The following is a 21779-nucleotide window of genomic DNA, read 5'->3' on the forward strand; positions in this document are numbered from 1 at the left end:
GACAGAATACATTTTTTATTTAGAAGAACTAAGCACATGATAGAGCTACTGGACAAACAGGATCAAGCTTTTTTTTCGTGTCAGGTAACTGTAAAAAGTGCAAAATACCTGTGAGACTGCAGCCTACAAAATTACTACTGTAGGATATTACAGTGTAAGATAAACATCCCTTCACTTCTCTAGTCCTCAGCTTTATAAGCTTGCCAACCAAGCACAAACGTGGCTCACAGCTTCCATTCTTGGAGCAGGAGATAGATGGGTATGCTGTATCCAGTCCAGCTCTGTACACTTGTCTCACCTAGAGAGGAAAGCAAACCAGCCCACCAAGACTTGGCAGAAGGAAAGATCGCTTCCATCTGCTATATTTTTTCTGCAAATGTCAAAGTTTAAAACCTCATGGATGTGCTCTATCACTAACTTAAGGACACTGACCATAAGATTTTTCTTTCACTCATTTTTCTGCATTAAAGTATATCCTCTATTAATGCACAAAATTACCCTTCCCTCCCCCCCATCTAAATCACTACTCCCCAGGGGATAGCCATTAAAATTGATTTATGAATACACTACATTTACAGGCAGAAGTGGGGACAGAGAAACCCCCTCCCCATCATGTCACTCTCCAGGAAGGAGTTTGAGACACATTGAACAAAGAACTCTCAAATCTTCTGCCATACAGCTTAGAAATCAGGATGTGATTTCCAGTCTTTATCTCTTGCATCATTACAGACGATATAGTCCTTAAAATAGGCAATTCGCTTTGACCAGCAATGTTTAAGGTTTTAGCTTTTAGTTTTGTTTTTCTGTAGATTCCACACTGCATCAGGCAGCTTCCCTCCCTCTTCCCAGTCCTGCACCCCAGCTCCATGTGCAGCAGTGAAGACACTTAAAGAATTCGGGCAGCTGGAGAAAATGTAAGACCCCAGCTCTTGGGCCTCATCTGTGTTTCACTCCTTTCACTCCTGAACATACATCTGGATTTGACAAAGTCATGCTTATCAGATAGATCAGCAGATAGTCTCCTATCTGTGCTGTGGTGCAGAATTAGGTCAGAAGAGCATTCTGCCAGCTTGTGTTTTGCTGTTTAATCCTCCATAAGTAGTTGTGGAGACAGCAATAAAAGACAACTTATCACACTAACCAAATTCTTCACCCCCTAATCCTGGTCAATTTTCCGACCTTGTGAGGAAAATGAAATAAAAATCACACATCACTACTATTTAACTGCACATTCCAATAGCATAACATTATAAGAATACAAGCGAGGCCAGAAGGCAAGTTTATTTTATGAAAATGTATCCTGTTTGAAGGCAGATTGAATGCTATAAAAATAAAGTCTGAAGAATAGTAGTTCTGAACTTTTAAGCTGTCTTCTTCTGTGATGCCATAGCTGGGTCTTCCAGCCGGCCTCACCAGATGGCCACTCTGGCCACCATCAGAATAGCAGTCTGGAAACACGTGCCCTACAGCCCTGCCTTAGCATCTTGGCTGGGATATACTCTGAGGCAGCAGTTCTGTACTCACAGTTCAGAGATATTCCCACTGCACTTGCTTAAGAATTCTTGAAATTTGTGTGAGGAGATTAAAGCCAAACGTTTGGTCCAATACAGGTCAAGGAAAATAACAGAATGTTGGTTACCAGCTTTTAAATGTTAATCATCGTTCCCACTAAAACCTCATTACACTAAAAACAACCCCTTCCCACACCAGCATACAGTATGAAGATCTGCTCAAAAATAGTATATATAAAAGAAAGGAATTTTCTCTTAAGCAGTGGGTAAGTTTGGCTGCAGAGGATTCCAGCAGCTACAAACAATTTTTGTTTCATGGAAGCTGTACAACCATTCCCCCTCTTACATACAACTGTGCAAATCGGTGTGTTAGTGATGCTTTTGTAAAGAGGGTTTGACAACAATAGAGAGTCCCCAGCCTGCTAAATAAGAAGTGACAACTCCATTTGAAAGCTGTCTCTGGATGTGTTTTATGTGCAGAAATTATCTGTGACAGTTCAGATCAAAATAGAGTTTTCATTTCATGTGGGAGGTAAATGGACGATAGAATAGGTTACTTTAAATGCTGCAGTCTAGTCCAATTAATGTTTCAGACTTTTCCATATTCTGTGCTCTAAACTTCGGGGTAAAAAAAAATGTAAAACTCATTTTGTCAATAGCATGATGCGAAGAACAGACCAAAAGGTAATAAAAGTGGTTAACAAAAACAGTCATGGAGAAGTATGACAGAAAAGATCAAGTTACAGTAACCTGGCTGTGAAACTAATAAGTATAAAACAGAAAAGAAAATATCACTTCATTCTTTCAGGGAGAACCAGGCAGGCGAATCAATTCTGATTTCCCATCTCAATCAACAGAGATTTTGCCAATTACTTTGGTGGAAACAGGACTTGCATATTAGTCATCTTTCTGAGCAGCAGACACAAATCCACATGCTATCATTTGCTTTTCACACAGTGCAACATAAATTTACAATTTCTAGCTTATGTAACTATACAAATTGTACTTTAAAAAAAATGTCAGGTCCTAGTTGTTCATGTTTGTTACCTGTAAATCAATCTGTTGTTTCCTGACCCATTTTAAAGAAACGTGTTTTCTTAAAGGTCTGGACCCACTGCTGTGTTACTCAAGCACAACAGTGGCTCCGATGGGAGCTGTGCTGATACAGTGCCTGTAGCTTTCTAACAATCTTTTTCAAAGTCGGTGTGGAAACCAGTAGTTCATGCAGGGCTTTTTAAATGTAAGTAAAAAGTACTGATAGTAGAAAAGGTATGGACCCATGAGTGAGTGATCTCATCCCAAACAAGGGCCCATGAACCTTACATAATCTATTTTGTTTATGCAACACTTTAAGCAATGCATATTTTGATCTTTTCTGAGAAACAGTATTTTTCTTGGCACAATTTTCAATTTCCACCCACTTGGAAGAGCAGGTGTCTTTGTGTATCATTGCTCAATCCTGGGAATAAAGAAAACATTTTAAAAAATGTTAAAATTCTTTTGCTAAAGTCAATGGACATTAATTTAAGGTTCCATGGGCATTACAGAAGAACAGACTACTATAAATGCACTGAGCTAGTAGAAACTCTGAGACAAATAGTTCAGAAGATATAAGACCTCAATATCTCTACTGGCCAAAGTCTGAACACTGGTAATCTTATTCCTCAGAGGCAAGTTTTAACACAAAAGAGAAATTAACATCTATCTATGCACTAGGGTCTTGAAAAGAAAAACAACAGAACAATGAAGCTGCTCAGACATCTGGTATATTTGCCACAGCTAACAGTAATGAGATAGCAGGCAGAGTGCAGAATAAATGCAAAAAGGTATGAAAGAATTCTGTTATTCCAGGAGCCATACAGACATGTAAAAAATACCAGTACTCAGACTAATGAGTCTAAATTTTGGGAGGAATTCTCAAGCACTTATCATGTTTAGATTGATGATCTGTTCGTAGCAGCTTTCAAAGAAAGAGAATGAGACTTCTGCCTATTCAGTTTTGGAGCCTGAACATGTCACTAAGTGCAAGAGACTTTTCAAGCTCTGTAGTAAGGAGGTCAAAGCATCACCACTGATGCAGACAGTGGTATTTACAGAGAAAAGGAGGAAAAGATCAATCCCTTCCCCCCAGTCCCCTTTACTCTCCCCCTCTCTGAAGCAGCTGCTGCTTAAACATTGCCGTTGTATACAGAGGCACAAAATAATTGCCTCTTGGTTTGTTTGTTTTTGTTCCCTCCCCCCCCCCCAATCAGGGACAGAAGATGTTAAAGAAAAAAATACCTTATTCAGGTGAAGGACTACAGACTGCTTGTCATTTGTGTACTACCAATCAATAACAATTAGGAACAGGTTTATTGCTCTGAAGCTGTTTCTCAATCCTCCTCCACAACCTCACGCTCTCTTGCCATGTTATGGAAGTGTCTGCTGACATGTAAAGCAGGGACTGCAGCCACAGAAGGCCTCCTCTGTCATTATCCGAGAGCAGAGCAGAAGCAGTCCAGGTCCCCTGGTTTGCAGCACACTTACAGCACACAAGTGCTCAATTAAAGCAATCCTTTCAGACAATTATTGAGCATTATTGTGACTCAGGCATAGGAAACAGCTGCCCTCTCCCCACCTTGCCACAAGACGGATCGCATTTTGAACATGCTTCCATTCCTTGAAGGTGCACTGCTGCTGCTTATTCTTCCATTGCCAGGCCACGAACAATACTTGCATTAGAAACATGTTCCATGCTTAAACTTACACGCCAGTCTCAAAGTAATTGTTTTACATGCATTTATGTAAATACCATAATGATCGTTTACGGTTTATTCCCATTTACAAGGTAATAACCATATCCAGGACCAAGAAGGGATCTAAGCCTAAGGGCAGAAGTGTTTATAACAGATAAACTCCACAGCAGAAGGACATGTTCTAGCTAGTACTGGTTTGAGAAGAAATGCCCCTAAGATACTATTATGCTGAACAATTTTATTTAAGATTAAAATTAAGTGATTGAAGGAATTAAACCATAAATATAGGTCAAAGACTGAATGATAAGATGTTGTTTGAAATTTTAAAACATTAGTTGTCCCTTTCTTGTTTCTCCTTACTGCTTCCAAGTCACTGGAGGGAAGGGGCTAACAACCCCCCAGAGTGCACGTTCAACAGAGGGCTGTGACGCTGCAAAACTGTCACACTGACCTACTGGTACACAAGTAGGAAACTGGAGAGAAACAATAAGGGGAAAAATAAATTAAGAGAACATTTATTTCTCTACAAGAATGTTATATTTATTTCAATTTTAGCACTTTCTAGAGATATCTCACACTCACTCCTCTTGCATATCTTTTATCGCGAGCTATTTCTTTGGTTTTCTCCGCTTCAGTTTGGCGGAAAGAAAAAACGAAGCTATCTGTTTTGCAGGCAACTGAAGAGAATAAAATCTTTCATGCAATCACCCTCTACTGCTTTCTAAAAATGGTCTCCAGACATCAAGGACAAGTTAGTGATAAAAAGAGAGAACCAGCATAGCTATCTGAAGCAACATCATTTTCTCATGTCCCTCTGTCCTAATGAAAGACCTCACTTTCTCTAAGATGCAGACCACAATGTAGTTTAAGACAAGTTGTTTCTTTCATTTTCTATAAGAATCTAACACCACTCTCCACAAAACAGTCACAATTCTCTTAGACCATCCCAAGATCGATACCGATACCTTGATCAATGTCAACAAATGCTCTGCTGCTGCATGACCTGCCAGAGAAACTGCTCCTTAGCCACAGTACACGTGGACTCCAGATGTACTCCAGACGCCAGGTCTCCTCAAGGGAATGTTATGGACAGTCACAGAGGTTCAGAGTATATACCAACTTAACTACATCAGAAGACTTGAGCTGATGAAACAATAAACTATTTCTTGGCTTACTGTGACCCCTTGGATTACTGGCTGTGCCAGTGGACTTGTGATCATGGATTGAAAAATAGCACGCTTTAGAGTTTGTCATCGACGGTACACTCTGCACAGCTGTCAGACAATAATCACAATTATTCTCTTTTTATTCAGCATCCTGTTGCCTATTAAGCCATTTCCATCACATCTCATCAGTCCTCCCAATATTTTTGCTAGCACAATATTGAGTGATTTTCAGCTTTTCAAACACAATCAGTTTTTACAGTTTTCTGCTACCCAAAAGATCCAATTCATGCTTTTGCCTTTACTTTCTGTCAACAATGCTCCCTACTAAGTGCTTGGGTAACTTTTTGCCCCTGTCTTCTTGACACAGGCAGGGAACAAGGTTGTGGATAATTTTTAGGAGCAGTTGTTTTATCCTGCTATTAGGTGCTTGAAACTTCCATGAGAAGGTTCCCACTGACTCATTTTGAAGTCAGATCTGTGGCCCCCTTAGACCTTTAATATCTTATTATGCTGGAATTAGGAGTAAAATCTTAAAGATCTCTCAGTGTAAACTCCAGGTAAACTGGGATTGCAGAAAAATCAGTGTATAGTAAGAATTCCCTACATCTTATGGACGTATAGAGATAACAACAGTTTCCATTGCAAGTTTTCCACTACACAGTAAAGCTGTGTGAGTACCACACAGAGCTAATTACTTTACCAGGACATGAGCAGTCATACTGGAAAACCCTACCAGAGCCACTGCATTGTTCCTGGTGGCAGCATAACCTGGCAATGCAGGTAGGTCTGAGGTGTGCCCCATGGTTCCCTGTGCTGCAGTCTTCTCAACTGCTTTAAGCGGTTTTCCTGGTGATCTAAGAAAACCAACTGAGTATTTTGAGAATATATGATAAGTTGTGGGATGCTGCCTGAAGATTCCTAGGACTCTGTTATGCTCCTCTCTGCTTTAATGAGGAAGAGGGCTGAGGATTGCTTTAACTGTAACTCGGAGGAACCTGCCAGCACAGGTCCCACCGACCTTAGACAACCTCAAACTGAAGTGAAGATGCTGAAAAAAATTCTCATTCATGGCTCCAGTTAGTCTATGTCCTTTTTCCCTGTTACATCTAAGAGTTATTTCTCCATCCTTACTAGACAGGTATCATTACTCTTAACTGAAGCTAATTAGCATTTTGAAGCAGTCCAGTGATAAACCTTTTTTCTTCCTCTTCCAAACTTATACCCTTTGTCCACAGTTTCAGACTTCAGGGAAACGATTCTTTGTGTCCCACTAAACGTTGACTATTTTTTAAGAATAGTTTGATAAATTATTTATTCAGCAAAATAAGAAGTCAAACCAGAACTTGCTGTGAGCTCATGTCCATCACCTGGAGTCCAAACATACAGATGCTAATACACATGAACTGGACTGTGCTCCTCATGTCCAAATCTTCCACCTCCAAAAAACAGAGATTCATAATATTCACAGACTTAAAAGTCTAGCACAACAAAACCCCATGCCCTCATATTCTTGTCGGTTTTACTAAACCAAGATTATCTCTACAATGAAAGAATCCCTTTCTACCATTTAACTAGCAGCAGCTAGAAAAAACCTTAGCTGAGGATTTTTTTGAAAAGTCATTTGGAAAGAGTGTGAGCTCCCTGAGATCAGCAACATAGATTTGTCTTACAGTGGGCTGCACAGCAAAGTCTGCACAAGGCCAAGTCACCAGGGTTTTCTCTGAATGACTTACGTATCCAGAAGCTAGGAGATCATATGGCAAAATGACAATGGCAAGAAGCTGGGGGAGAAAACAGGAGATGGTTAATAAAAAGATTGGGAACTGGGATGAGCGAAAGGGAAAACAAAAGAAAAACAAACAGTTTCTTGGCAAAGGACTTGCTGGAAGGACAAGCCTCACAACTGTGAGCAGCATAATGACCTTCTGCTTGTTTCTCTTCAGTCAGGGAAATGGGATTAGGTTCACATTCATCATTTAACCAGAACTGCAGTACAGAATAAACCTGACTGAAACATATTACTTTTTTTTTTCTTAGCTAGAGCAACTCAGCAAGGCTAATGATGGGGCCGAAGAGACTCATTCTGACAGAAGACAACCTGGAGCAATGAAAAGTTGGCTATTTTGAAAATCCTAAAGTGTATGAAGTAGAACAGACTACTGGAGAGTAGTGGGAAAACAGAACCACATCAGACTTAATCATATCCTTTACACTTTAATTAAAATAAGATTTAGCAATTTTATTTAAGATTACCAAATTCTCAGAGGAAATGCATGCCTCTTTCTGTACTGCTACCAGACAACTGTTAACTAGGAAGAAGAAAATACAGTACACAATGCTACATCCATCCATCCATCCATCCTGTGTATCCACTAAAGTAGACCTCTTTGTTCAAGAAAAGCATGCAGTTATATTGCTTACCTACTAAATGGAAATACCAAATGCTATTAGGGTTTGCACTTTCAGTATGGAAGTGAGTGGCCTATAAACAAGATTTTAACAGCTTCTCTTTTGAACAACTCAGTTTAATTAATCTTCAGCCATTAACCATTCATCTAAAATGCCACTTACGAAATTTTAATTTTGCACATTATCAGCTGGTTCACAAATAGCTATCTATGAGCAGAAGTGTAATGATATTCCTCTCTCTTTCTTGGAGTTTACCAGCCTTATAGTCAATTCTGGCTTCTTAATTAACCACACACATGTATTAGCATTTAAAATTAAATGGTGTTTTGTTAAAAAAAACATTCTGCAGAGAAAAATTAATACACATTCTGCTGCTGGTTAAAAAAGCAAGTATGAGGTTTTGGTCAAACAACATCCTGCATAAGACAGAATTTAGCATTTCTTGCTCACACTAGGAAACACTCTATGGCAGGAACACATGCAAGGCCATATGATTTCATTCCAGCTGCATGGACGATCTCATTTTGTCTTTATTTGTACATTTAAGAGGCTGACAACACCATCTGCATTTCCCTCTGTATTCTCTGGTATGGTCTCATCTTCCAGTAACAGACCTGGCTTTCTCTCCAGGGACCTATCTTTTGCATTTGTATCCAAACGGCTGAAAGAATAGGACATTACCAATAAATATGCAGAATTAACGTAAAATAATTCCATACAGTAATATATCACATAAGAAGAGACAGGGCTGGAGGGGAAAAAACCCAAGACAAACCTGAATGCTTAACACAGCTGCCAAAACTCAGGCACACCAGCATCTGCAGCAGGACAGTCACAAGGGAGTTGTGGGAGTGCAGTATATAAAATTTTACACATCTGTCAATAAGTGAGGTGATCCAAATGCAAACCCTTGCAGGCAGGATGCATGCAGGCAGATTTGTGACTATTCCTGACAGAATTTATTTCTGCTGAAGAATGCATGGCCTCGAACAAGCATGCACACATTACATGGCAGCAGCAGCAGTTTGACAACTTCCTTCTGCTTAGACATGCTCCAAAGTGCTCAGGGTCATCTGAGTTCCATGAAATTTGGGGTTTCCATGAGAAGTGAAATGATAGGGCTCAGGTCCCAAAGTTAGAAGATCTGGATGAGGGGTTCCTGGGAAGTAGCACAGTGAACTCTAACTGTAAAGTAGTTTTGCTTGAATGCTATCAGGAAATTTTTTTTTCCCCCAACATAGGTGGGAAATAATCCCAAGGCTAGTTTAAACATGTCCCAGGTGGTCCAGTTACTCAGTGTTACCCCTAGTTAGCAGGGAGTATGCAGCACCCATTTATCCTTTCTGAGGAAGAAAATTGCTGGTAGAATTAGGATAAAAAAAACACAGTACAAGTGTAGCTCCAAACAGCACAATCTACACTCCTGTGGAACTAGTGGCCAAACATTAAGTTTCTGGTTTTAACATTATGGGGAACAGTGACCAGAATGCAGCCAGAGGTTCAGAAGGCCCTGTGGTATGTTTCAGAAAGAATAAATTCCAGAGGAATCAAAGGAGAGTTTCAGGGATGTAGAGTAGTATAGGACACAGAAACAGCATAGATGATTTTAGGACACTGAGTGGAAGAGGTTGTACAGCAGGAGAGAGTACACACCTTGCTTGTACTTGTCACACTTTGTAAATCAAAATAGGCCAATGCATGGCCATAATTCTCTTTCCACAGTAATGCAAGGGACAGTGGCAAAGGGCACGTAGGCATTACACAGCCTTATTCAATTTCCACCTTGCCTCCATGATATCCATCTTAAAGAATAATTCCTGAGTAAAGGACCATCCATTCCTACAGCAGTGCATTGCTTTCATGCTAGTCAGTGACAAAAGGTGTTGTAAATGGCTGCACAATGAGCGATGCCCACGGTACTCTGAACTGAGAACAAGAAAACTTCAGGTTCTGGCTTATGAGATATATAGAGCCAAGTAACATAACAAACTGGGTAACCCTAGTTTGCCCTTTTTGAACAAATCTTTTCCTGTGCAGCTCTGAATTCCTATGGTCTTGGATTGAGCAGGATGGGAATAGCCTACACCTGCCTAAAAGACAAGGATTTAGTCTTTCACTAAAAAGCGCTCCCTTTGCTAAATTTCAAAACTCCAGACCCTTTTTACTCTCCTCTCAGGCTTACACATAGCTTACGTTTGCCATTTGATTCCTCAGACACGCACAGCAATTTTACCCTTTTGAGGGAGAGGCAGACTGCTCAGTCATGCCCCTCTCACTCTTGACTCTGGCCAGCTCTGAGGGCGGGATGTGATGGATATAGTTAGGGTTGCACAGAGATATGGGTTTCGTTTTCCCATTTTCAACTTGGTATGCTGCTAGACTGAGCATTCTGAAAGAGTGCAAGTTGCCAGAAGGAAACTTTCACCCAGGAAAGAAGATCCATTTTTCAATTAATTAATTAACAGAGTAGAAATTAAGATCTTGCACAGTGGGACCCAACACAGAATCTCCAAAAACAAAAAAAAAGCTGGATCAGACTGGGGCTGTGGACTTTACTCCTACGTAATAAAACAGTGCCGGTTTTTTATTAGTAATTTTTTTAAAACTGCAGCAAGATACAGCTCTGAATCTATTCTTCCTAAACAAAGGAAAAATGTATTCTTCTTTTTTAGACCAGCACTTTGAAATTCCCCAAGATAAGATACATAAATAAATGAAGAATCATACTTGGCAATGAATTTGGCATCAGACTTTCAGTGTTTCATAGTTCTGGGCTGAGAAAATAAGTTGAGCAAAGTCTCTAGAACCTTTCCAGAGATGTACTCGGAGTGTTTGGATATACTTGACAGCACCATCTTCACAGGAGGAAAAAAGAGGAAATTGTTTATTTGAAATGTGAGAAAGGGTTGCACTGTGTGACATGCCTGACATTTAAGTGATAATAGTGTTGTGCATCTGCTCTTTTAGCTTTGGTCTGACACCTAGGCTCTGCCATGGTGCAACTTAGCACTGTCATGGCACAGCCTTGATGACTAAACTCAGAGATGTGACTTGCCACCCACTTCAGGAACATATGGGCCACAGATCACACAGCCTCTGCCACAGGCTGGGAAACGTACAGCGTCTCAGGCAAAGACCCTGCGAGTTCCCCAGCTGCACAAGGTGGCTGTGCAGGCTGCACCATCCTTAGGGATGCCATTTGCATTACAGAAAATTGTGGCTAATTAGAAATAAACAGAAAAATGCTTGATTTACAAAGAAATGTGTGATTTTGCCAGCTAATTTTTTTTCCACTCCAACTTAACATTCACAGAATACACTGATCATGCTAATGCTTTCGTTATATTCATTAATAAGGACAATTTACATTTATATAGCACCTCTCTTAGCTAAGAATTCCAAAGCTTTCAGCAAAATATACACAAAAAATTACTTCTATTTCACTGAATATAGTCATCGTTGGAATGAAAATCAACAATTGTGAAGCAGTGCAGAAGAACGTTACACAACAGTTGCAAATAAGACACAAAGCAAACCCCCCCAAAAACACAAAGCAAAAAGCCCCTGAGATGCCAGATGTAAGTGGAAGTAAAGGGGATGTTAGTACATGAACAGCAACGTGAAGCAGGTCTCTGTGTGCCCTGAGGAGCAGTGCTGGAGGCAGCAAACATACTTCATAATGATTACAGCAACAGACTTCATACATGTGCAACCTATTGCTTTTCTGCATAGGGAGGGACATTCTCAGTTTAAACTGTGAATTTACTGTGAAGAATGAACCAGGAACACTTGATGGATTCTGGTGATGAGAAAAGGGGAAGTAAGTGCATGCAAACCGTGAACAGCTCTTCTCTGACCACTGAGCTTCATATTTACAAATAGCCTCTGACTTCTAAAAGGCATTAATTATGCTAATACATTAGCCTGCAAAAATAATATAAAATAAAAATTAATGTCTTGTTTCAAATGATGAGTTTTAATTCTCTATCATAATGGCACATAACTGGAATTCTCAGACCAAAAAAAAGTAATTGATTCTGTGTTCAAATCCCCCTTCTACCCCTAGCCCCATTTACTTTAGTCACTGATCAAGTCTCCACGCACTATATTACAACTTGAGAGTCAAGGGTGGAAGAAAAAGCCATCCATCTAAAGTAAAATTAATAGCAAAACTTTGAGAGAAGGCATGCACGCGTTAGTAAGACCAAAGCATAAGCGTTTACATGACAAATATGTTGATAAATGTTCAGCCCTACAAACACAAAATAACTATGGTTTGGCTTATAAGCGTCCATTCTTGCCCTTTCCCATCATTTTGAGGCAGACAAGGTAGTTTTCATAACTGACCCTTAAAAGCAGGGTTTTTTTTTAATTACCATGTTATCCAGGGATTTTTCTTTCCACATCTCTTTCTCCTTTCAATAATCTCTCTCTAGCACAGAAAGATTTCCTTGCCTGAAGTTGCCACTTTATTCAACAACTGTTGGCTGAGACCTCACGACCCACTGCATAAATTCACATAGAATTATTCATGTTTGGCACATTTCTGCTGGTGAATAACAACACCATTTTGTCTCAGACAAAGAAAATAAAGATTTAAAAAAAGAACAAAGGCAGCCTAATAAGAATTCCACATTCCCTATTTTTTTCCTGATCTGGTTAAACAGCCTCTACAAGCCTGAGAAATTCAACAAAGCAAAGTTGTTGGGGGCTGTTGGTCTTTCAGTACAGAATCAACACAGATGGAACAGCCTCTCAGCATGATTCTGATCATGAGCTCAGCTATGAGGTAACTTTTCTTGTCTGTAAGATGTTTTCATTTTAGTTTTTCACTGAGTTATCACGTTATCATGCAATTACAGCTAAATTCACACCGAAATCCAGGATCCCAACACCAAATCCAAACTTGTTTGGGACCCCAATAGCAAATCAAGAGTTCATTCAGTGTAATCAAAACCACAATAAAATCGATCAAGTAAAAGAGGCCAGAATGAAGGACTGAGCATCTCTTTTTGTTGCATGGAAAGACAATCTATAGGCTACACTTCAAAACTGATGATATTTTTTAAATGTAAAGCCACAAAGTTCTGTTAAACTGAAATTATGAAACAACTTTTATAACAATGTCTTACTCCAGCAGAGTTACAACTGTACGTATTTATATTTGAAAGATAAACAAACCTGAATTTAGACTCCCACCCGCTGGGAATTCTCAGATCTTGGTTTATTGAGTTAGTACAAACTCAGTTTCTGATCCCTTTACTACAACTTCTGTGTGACTGCAGTGACAATCACCTCAAGACTTTTCTAGGAAGAGAAACGTGCTAGCTGGCAAAAAGCTAGGATCACTACCTCTTACTTCATGCAGTAGGGGAAGAGTTAATAACATGGAAGAAAGAAAAAAGCACTGTCATTATGTTTGGAAAGAACTCTACCATACTGGATTTAGGTGAAAAAGAGAGGTACTTGGCCCATTCCCTACTACAAACTTAGATTTATGTCAGAAATGTTTTATTACTATTTATAACAATGACTCAGTAGACGTTTTTAAAGTACTGTGACGCCACAAACTGGAAACACTCCTATATCTGTGCTGACATATTTCTCCAAAATTAATGAGTGTGGTATTACATAGCACAGATTGAGGCTATAGGGAGACACTACACACTGTAATATGAACTCAAAGCATGCACAGTTCCTTAAGTCCCCCATGTCTGTCCTCTGTCAGCTCTTCTTTTCACATACACTTGTATATCTTGCCCACACATTCATATGTCGGTTTGAAAAAGCCAACATTGATATATTAATGCCATAATAGTAATGAAGTCTCATGTTCTTTTAGCCCCAAATTCCAGAAGCAACCAATTTTAAAATCATCATAATGGTGGGTACATCATCAACTCAAAGGAATTTCTGTTTTCCTTTTAACCCAGGAAAAAGCTTGACCATCTTTCTTTAATGCTGGAAGCTTGACAGTAAGGATTAAAAATTGTTCTTTCCTTACCACTTAGTTATTGGAAAGGCCATGAAAGGCAATCAGTCTTGTGAAGCCACACTTCACAGCCCGCATAAAAATGCCATGATTTCCAGTCCTCTCCCCAAACTAATTGAAAGTGTGTAATATCACACAGCTGGGGAAAACTAAGCCATAAACATATGCAATATATAATACTATCATACAACACCTGTTACTAATAGACACTTGATGATCAGCAGGATCGACGGGGATCTTGAAAACTGAGATTATTTTTGCTGCAGGGTAAGAACTTTTCCCAATTGAAAGAGGAAAAAACACTCTCTCAGCAGTGCAGGAATTGGACTGGAGTCAGTTCACTCATTCTGTTTGTGAAATATGGACTTTTCTTTAATGATTTCTGTTTGACTGCTGCCTTGCTCAGATGCTCTGGGGTTACTGCTGCAGCAAATCATGGTTTTGGTTAAGAGAAAATCCATGGCTTTCTAGTCAGTACATACAGGGGTTTGGGGCATCTGAACAGTCCCATGTCTGAACTCCTCTGCCCCCTGCCAAGGCCCAGGCTCCCTCCCCCACTAACCTATCATTTTATGTAATGCCAAGTGGCAATATTACCTGTCACCAGAAATCTGTGGGTAGTGCTGCTTGTTTATTTTTGCATATAGTCCTTCCAAATGTTCCCTCTCCATTGGTGCTGAAGGAGAATCACGTGGATATACAAAGGTTTCTGCTACTGCTGGTGATGATGGCCTGTAGATGCTTGCTGATGGATAAGCCTCTCGGAAGTGGTTTACTCTGGCATAATTTGGATCCACCTCATCGTCATCAATGTCAAGTCCTCCAGGACCAGTAGAATAATCACTCAGACCTCTCAGTTGCTTTTGCCGTAACTCTTGATGTTTTGCACCAATCCTAACAATGAAAAGTAAAGAACAAATATATAGTTGGATCTGCTTCAACAGCAACCATCACACAAATTTGAAACACCAACCCTGAACCCAACTGTTTAGAGCTTTCAGTATACTGTGAAACTGATGCCAGATAAAATGCTGCACACAGCAATTTTGTTCTTTATCTCTGGCAATCACCTTTGTAATCAAGGTTGGTCATCATTCTGATAGAAAAATTAATGCTGAATATAGCATGGCTTTTCACAAGTGTGTGTGCATGAACACAGACAGGTTTAATTCTACACCTACCTTTCACTTTGCAGTTGAATATACCTAACCCAATCCTGAAACTTTTTATCTAAATTAGCCAGTAAAATTGTTAGTGCCCCTTAGTTACTTGACCCACCTAGCTTCTCCTAAACACATTAACTGTGAAAAGTGGATTAAATGTGAACGCAAATGGAGAGATGGCATAGTTGTCTCAAATCAAAGGACCACAATTAATTTACTGAAGATTTTAATTTTTTAAAAATTTTATTTTGGCTACATAAATGTGGAAATCATGTCTTATTATATGGGGATAGGGACAAAGTAAAACAGCAGAGAAATTAATAGAAACTTGACAGAAATGAATTGGTACATATAAGTGAATTAAAGACTGTTACTGGCACTATTCCACTGTGATAAAGCCTTAAGTGGTATTACAAAATGCTGCTGCTAATCAGGGCCATTGTGCAATCTCTTTGGAATAGTAAAATATATTCAGGTAAATTTCAACCCAAAATGATATTCAATGATCCAACATTCATGTTGGAGGAAAAAAAAAAAAAAGTACAGCAAGGCTCTGTGAGCTCTTCTGTTAACTACTCAGCTACTCTTCAACACAGTGTAATTAAGTGCACTGAGATGGATCTGGCAGAATGCTGACCACAATATGCAATAAACAGCACTTACAGAGAATAACAGAGCATAGAAGAAGACAAAAGAACAGAAGAAACACACAGAGATGCAATGCCTGACAGAAGTCAACATTTGCTGTTGACTGTACCTAGAAGTACAACAGCAGCATAGAAAGAACAGTATAATTTGTACCATAGGAGTGTAAGTGAAAAGGGTTTAGCAGACTTGGTTACCCGACTAAAACTGAATGGCCTCAGGACTCTGCATACTGAAAAATGAAGATGTTCTGGAGAAAGTCTTTAAAAGGCATGGCGAAAAAGGTTCCCTAAAGAAACAGATGAGCACACTGGGAGCCTCTGTCTGACAGGAGCTATTAAGTGCAGAATGTGATTCATACTGCTTATTTTGTTTCATTAGAATCGTATCATCAAAATAAATGCTAATACTTTTCAAATAATTTGTAGATAAAAAGGTTCACAAATAATTCTAATGAGAACATCATGCTGTTCTACACATATACTTGAGTACATCAATGTGTATTACACATGCTTTCCAGTCACACATCTCCACCAATTGTGCTAGGACAATATCTAGAGGTGATGTTAGTTTTTAACATTTAAAATGTAATCATACTTTAAAGTGGGATGAGCCTGCATATATAATACAATCCTTGACAGTCAGGGGGGTGCTCACTATCCAGTCTGCCTTCTTTCATTAAAGCAGATGACCCTTCTCCTCTCTAGTACTCAAAAACTGTGTGCCCCACCTTGAGTACTGAGTGCAGCTTTGGGCACCTCAGGGTAAAAAGGCCCATCAAACTATTAGAGTGTGTCCAGAGGAGAAACCAAGATGATGAAAGGCCTTGAGGGCAAGAGCTAGGAGGGGCAGCTGAGGTCACTTGGTTTGTTTAGCTTGGAGAAGAGAAGGCTGAGGAGTGACCTCACCACAGTCTACAACTTCCTCGTGGGTGGTGGCAACAGAGGAGACATGCTGATCTCTTTTCTCAGGAGACCAGCAATAGGACATGAGGAAATGGCATGAAGCTGCATCAGGGGTGGTTAAGATTGGACATTAGGAAAAGATTCTCACTGAGAGAGTGGTTGGTCACTGGAACAGCCTCCCCAGGGAAGCAGTCACAGCACCAAGCCTGTCAGAATTCAAGAAGTGTCTGGATGATGTTCTTCAGTCATGTCATATGGTTTTGGTTTAGGTTTAGTTTTGTTTCCTGTGAGGAGCAGGAAGGTGGACTCAATGATCTTTATTGGTCCCTTCCAACTTGAGATATTCTGTGACTCCAGCAAATATTGTACCATAAGAACCATGTGAGAGAATAAGATCTTCCTAACACATCATTCCAGGCCAGTTAGTTAATTTTGTTTCATTAAGACAATATTAAAAATACTCACAAAGCCTTAGTGTAATTTACTACAGTGGTCTTAGAGATGAAAGGATAATAAGAAGAAATATGCTACAATCTGTCTATATACTTAACACTGAGGCTTCCTAAGAACTTCTTCTTTATTCTTTCTGGAGCTTCTCTTCCCTGCACAATCACCTCCTCCTCCTGTAATCTTCACTCCACTTCTCTTTTGCTTCAGGTTTTCATGCCACACACACTCCCTATTTTGCACTGTAATGGTGGCTCAGGTTGGGAAAGCACTATCCTCAAGTGAAACTTCATCCAGGCTGAGGCAGTGTCTTGAAGACGTCACAGACTTCAAAACAATTGACAGTGGTTTTGCACAATTCCGACCCTGTCCACAAGGGAGATTCCATTGGAGAATCTTACGGAGGGTATAGCCTAGTATCAATATGTGATAAATTCAGCTAGTACAGCATATATTGTAGGTGAACACAAGACCTGTTAATATATTATCTCATTTTACTGCCATTTGCACTGGCTTAACTGGCTGATGGCTTCTTAGGACAGCGAGAGTTTAATGGCATTTGCAGAAAAATGGGACATCCAACTTACTATTTGTAAAACTAATGGTGACACTGGTATAGGCTTTGGTAAGGTCATGCTTTTATTCAAAAAGCAATAGACAATGGCATGGGGAGAAAGTCAACACTGAGGAGCTATACACGGAAATAGAAACTAAAAAGTAATGCTCAGCTTGCATTTCCATCTAAACTTCAAACCATTGCTAGCAAATGAGCAACAGTTAGAGAGCAGCTGAAAGTGTGCAAAGTGTGAATAAAGGGAAAAGATTATGCAGCAGGAAGTGGTGGAGGGAGCAGGCCTCCCTGTGTCCATGAGTGAAACACCACATTCATTATCGACATAAAGGAATCTGGGGCAAAATTACTGCTTGGCCCATTCACATGAAAACCAACTTTTTCAGGTAGTTCACTGTCCAAGAGCACTTGTACTACAAGAACAGGGTTGGATTTCCATTGCAAAAAAAGCCTTAGACATCAGTGAAGCACATAGTGACGCCTACATTGATGATTTCCATCTTTTATACATACAGGTACTTCAAGAGAAAACCTCTTGCAGAAGGATTAATATTTTACATGTCACACATGGGATTATGTCAGAAATGTAAAAACAAAGGCACCATCATTGTTTAGAACAAATGATGGAAGAACTGTTGGCTCCTGCACCCAGAGCCCAGAACAACCAAAACTGTCAGTAGCTCTTGCCCCTGATTAACCTGCTGCTCTTCTACCAAAATGTGTGAAGCACTTACAGATTGTTGCTGTCTTTCAGATTAACTCTGAAAAAGCATCAAATATTCTTAAAACCCTAGGAAACTGTGGAGTGCTTCACCCTCAATTAGTGACCAAAAAAGCCTAAACACAGAATTCAGTGCAGGAATATATCGTATGAGGTACAAGTTTTATGGCACACATGGGTGCATATACACATGCTACACAGGCAGAAAAATGGGAGGATATACTGCATTTCAAGGAATGGTTTCATCACATGTCAGTGCGGAAGGCATGGCACACAGTCCTGAGACAAGTCACAGCAGTTTCTCAGAACATTATAAACTCTAATGTTCTTTGGACCTGTGCATCACCGGTCCCCTAGATATTAAGACCCCTTTGAAAGCAAGAGTAGTGCAGCACAGCAGCATCACACAAATCTTGCTTTCATGTCTGACAGTAAGAGTAATTTGTCCTGCTATCAATACTGGTATATTCTGCTCAATAAAAGCTGGAATTAGGTCACTACAATTTTCTTTTGTTCCTGTGAATAAGCCTAGCTTCTTCAACTTCTCCTTCTGAATGCAATCTTCAATTGCTGCCAGTATTATAAGTCAAATCTTCTCAAGAACAATTATTTCCATTCTATATTATATAGACCAGTCAATATCAGGTTATGTGAAATTCTTCATGATCGGTGTTTTATCTTTTCAATACATCTATTAAAATTGCATTAGTATTTCTTGTTTTCCTTTTAATCTTCCCCACAAATGTATACAATTTGCTTGATGACGTCTTTTTCATTTCAAACCAAATGTTCAAACATAGGGAAACAAACTATCAGATGGCTGGTTTTTCCCTCTTTCTATTTACCTGTCCTTCCATGTCTTCTTGTATGTTTTTCACCTCTGAAATTTCTTCACATTTTGTCAAGTTTTAAATTTCCTCACTGTATTTCAGCATCATGCTTTCACATAGTTTTAAATCAATCTTTTCCATAGCACACCCCAGTAGGTGCCCAGGAATTCTTTACTGAGAAAAAAAGGAAAAAAAAAAGAAAGTACCGTTCCTTCCATCACTCCTATAATGCTATGCCAACTCTACTAAGCAGGGTACTTCTGCTATATCCCACTCTAGTCATTCACCATTTCTGCACCTCCCTCTGCAGCTATCCTTATCTGAAACAGCAGAATCTTTACTCCCCATCACAAAAAAAAATTAAAAAAAATCTTCCGAATTAACACAGCTATAATTGCAAGCAGTTCATTGAACAATTATCATAAGAGAGGCCCAGACTCGCAGCACAGGATAGGTCTGGTTAAACAACTGGTGCAAATTTGTGACTAAAGATAAAATGTCACTCAGCACCACGATGCTGGCAGTGAAACCAGAGACGAGGAGGGGTACAGTTCACCATCTGAACAATTTGGCCTGGCACTGAAGTTCTACAAACTTCCTGATGAGGGAAAGGGAAAAGAAAAAACAAACAGAATAAAGGGAAGTTAGATATATTTCCTTTTGAGTATCCCATATCAATCCTGCTTGCTCTCTTCCGCCATCTGAACACTGTGCTCTCCAGTTAACTCACTGCACAACTGCACCAACTTCCCTTAGCTGTGTTTCTGTAAAAACAGAGCCTGGGCACAGAAGCAGTGAGAGGACAGACAACAGAAGTGCTGTATCAAAAAGAGTCTTTTTCCTTGTGATCCACCTTATTCTCAATAGCATCCAAATATATCCTATCTTAACCTTTCTCTACAACAAATAATTCCAGAAAAAAAAAATAGTTTGATAAAATATATAACCTCAGCAGAACTATAGGCAACATTTTCAAAACATGTTGCATTTCTAGAAGTCAAATGAAGACAGGATCTATATACCTACTGTACTTCTGGAAGTGGGACATGGTATTTTGAAAACACTTCTCTACACCTCATGTACTGTTCAGTAGCATACCCCCAGACTATAAATCAAGGAATGCTCTCATTATCCTTCAACAATCTTCCCATCTGAGATATCTACACAAATCATACATGGTGACTTCTCATGTACCAACACATGAAAAGATGCATAAACCTAGAGTGCAGAAGCCATGGAAGGGTTAACAGCCCAAACTGCTCCTTCCAGCTGCAGCTCAGACACACACGATTGAGTTACTGTGGCTTAACAAGTTATTGTGTTTCTGCCGAGCTACTGTCAATGACCACATATGTATTCACCGCCTGTGACAAACACAATGTAAAACGCTTTAGTCTGACATCAATGACAGAGACACTGACAGGCAAAAGCTGGATTAGAAGACTGCAGCATACACAGAGTGAAGCAGCTGTAGGAAGGGATGTGGATTACCTCAAGAAAACTCCAGAAGAGCTGAGCAGAAGTGACTTTTGGAGAAGATCCAGAAATGCTTTTGCGAATGGAATGAGAGGGCTAGGAAAAGCTGTAAGAGATACTTCTCATCTCTTAGCCCAGCAGCTGGAATCTGGGTGGGTGGGTGGGTGGGTTACTAGTGGGTAACAAGAAAATGTTGGAGCTTCCAAAACTCTTTAAAAATTAAAACACAGTACTTAATGTTGCCAGCTCAAAAAAGGGCAGGGTCATTAAAAGCTGTGGAACCCAACGATGGCCTTCAATGGGAAACAAACAGCAAAACACTGGCTGCAGCCCAATCTGCAGTTCTGGAGGCCTAACCAGCCCTAGCTCAAAAGGAGCTTTGCACAGTGAGTCACCGGCTAACAAACCCTCACCTTGGATCAGGACAAAACTTGAAGATGTATGTCCTCCTGGCTATGCCACCCCCAAGCAGGGAACAGGGTGCCTGCTGCCCCACAGGAGACAAGAGAAGCAACTCAGTGGCACCAACAGCTGTGAGATCTGACCACAGTGCAAAACCTCCGTGTGGCAAGCGTGGCCCAGGAGAGACTGTGGGCTCTCTTACTCAGAGAGCTGCAAGGCTGCACTTCACATGAGAACAGTTTAGTATAGGCACAACCAACCAAAATAGGCCCACAGCAAAAAGAAACATCTTTCCTGAGGTGTTTGAATTCTTCCCTTGCACTCCCCATGAACTCTAGATTATCCCATTTCTTCTGACTTACCAGGGAAAGAATAAAAGTGATGTAACTTTTTTTTTTTTAAATTTACCATGCACTGACCAGGTGCTTAGTATTGAGCAGAGCACAAAGAATGACATGCTTTGAGCCCCACAGTGTCTACCTAAGTAGTCAAACACAGGAGGGAAAATGCAGTTGCTAACCAAAACATTGTATTTCACAAAGGGACCTTGTTTATGCTTCAGATGAATACAGCAACATTTCTTGTATGATGGATTAAAAGTAACAGACTTCGTGCAAGCACAAACAGGTACATGAATGAGCAAGATGCTGGCTAAGTCAGTGTAAGATATTCCTGGAGGAGAAGTATGAATAACAAGCAAAGACAAAATATGTAACAGAAACAGGGCCATAGGTCTTTTAGGATAATTTCTGTTCCGTTTGCAAGAAGAGTAGCATAATAAAAGCAGGTAAGCAAGAGTGCATACA

The 21779-nt window shown here is 39.9% G+C and overlaps 1 protein-coding gene across 1 annotated transcript in view; it reads right to left on the minus strand.

Annotated features, from left to right (window-relative positions):
• PARD3B (par-3 family cell polarity regulator beta) overlaps positions 1 to 21779 on the minus strand; it is a 398218-nt gene that overhangs the window by 66741 nt on the left and 309698 nt on the right. The window contains exon 20 of the mRNA XM_032694000.1: positions 14411 to 14707. Coding sequence (XP_032549891.1) covers positions 14411 to 14707 — 297 coding nt within the window. The remainder of the gene's footprint in view (positions 1 to 14410; positions 14708 to 21779) is intronic.

This window comes from Chiroxiphia lanceolata, chromosome 7 (genome assembly GCF_009829145.1).
Source record: "Chiroxiphia lanceolata isolate bChiLan1 chromosome 7, bChiLan1.pri, whole genome shotgun sequence".
NCBI lineage: Eukaryota > Metazoa > Chordata > Aves > Passeriformes > Pipridae > Chiroxiphia > Chiroxiphia lanceolata.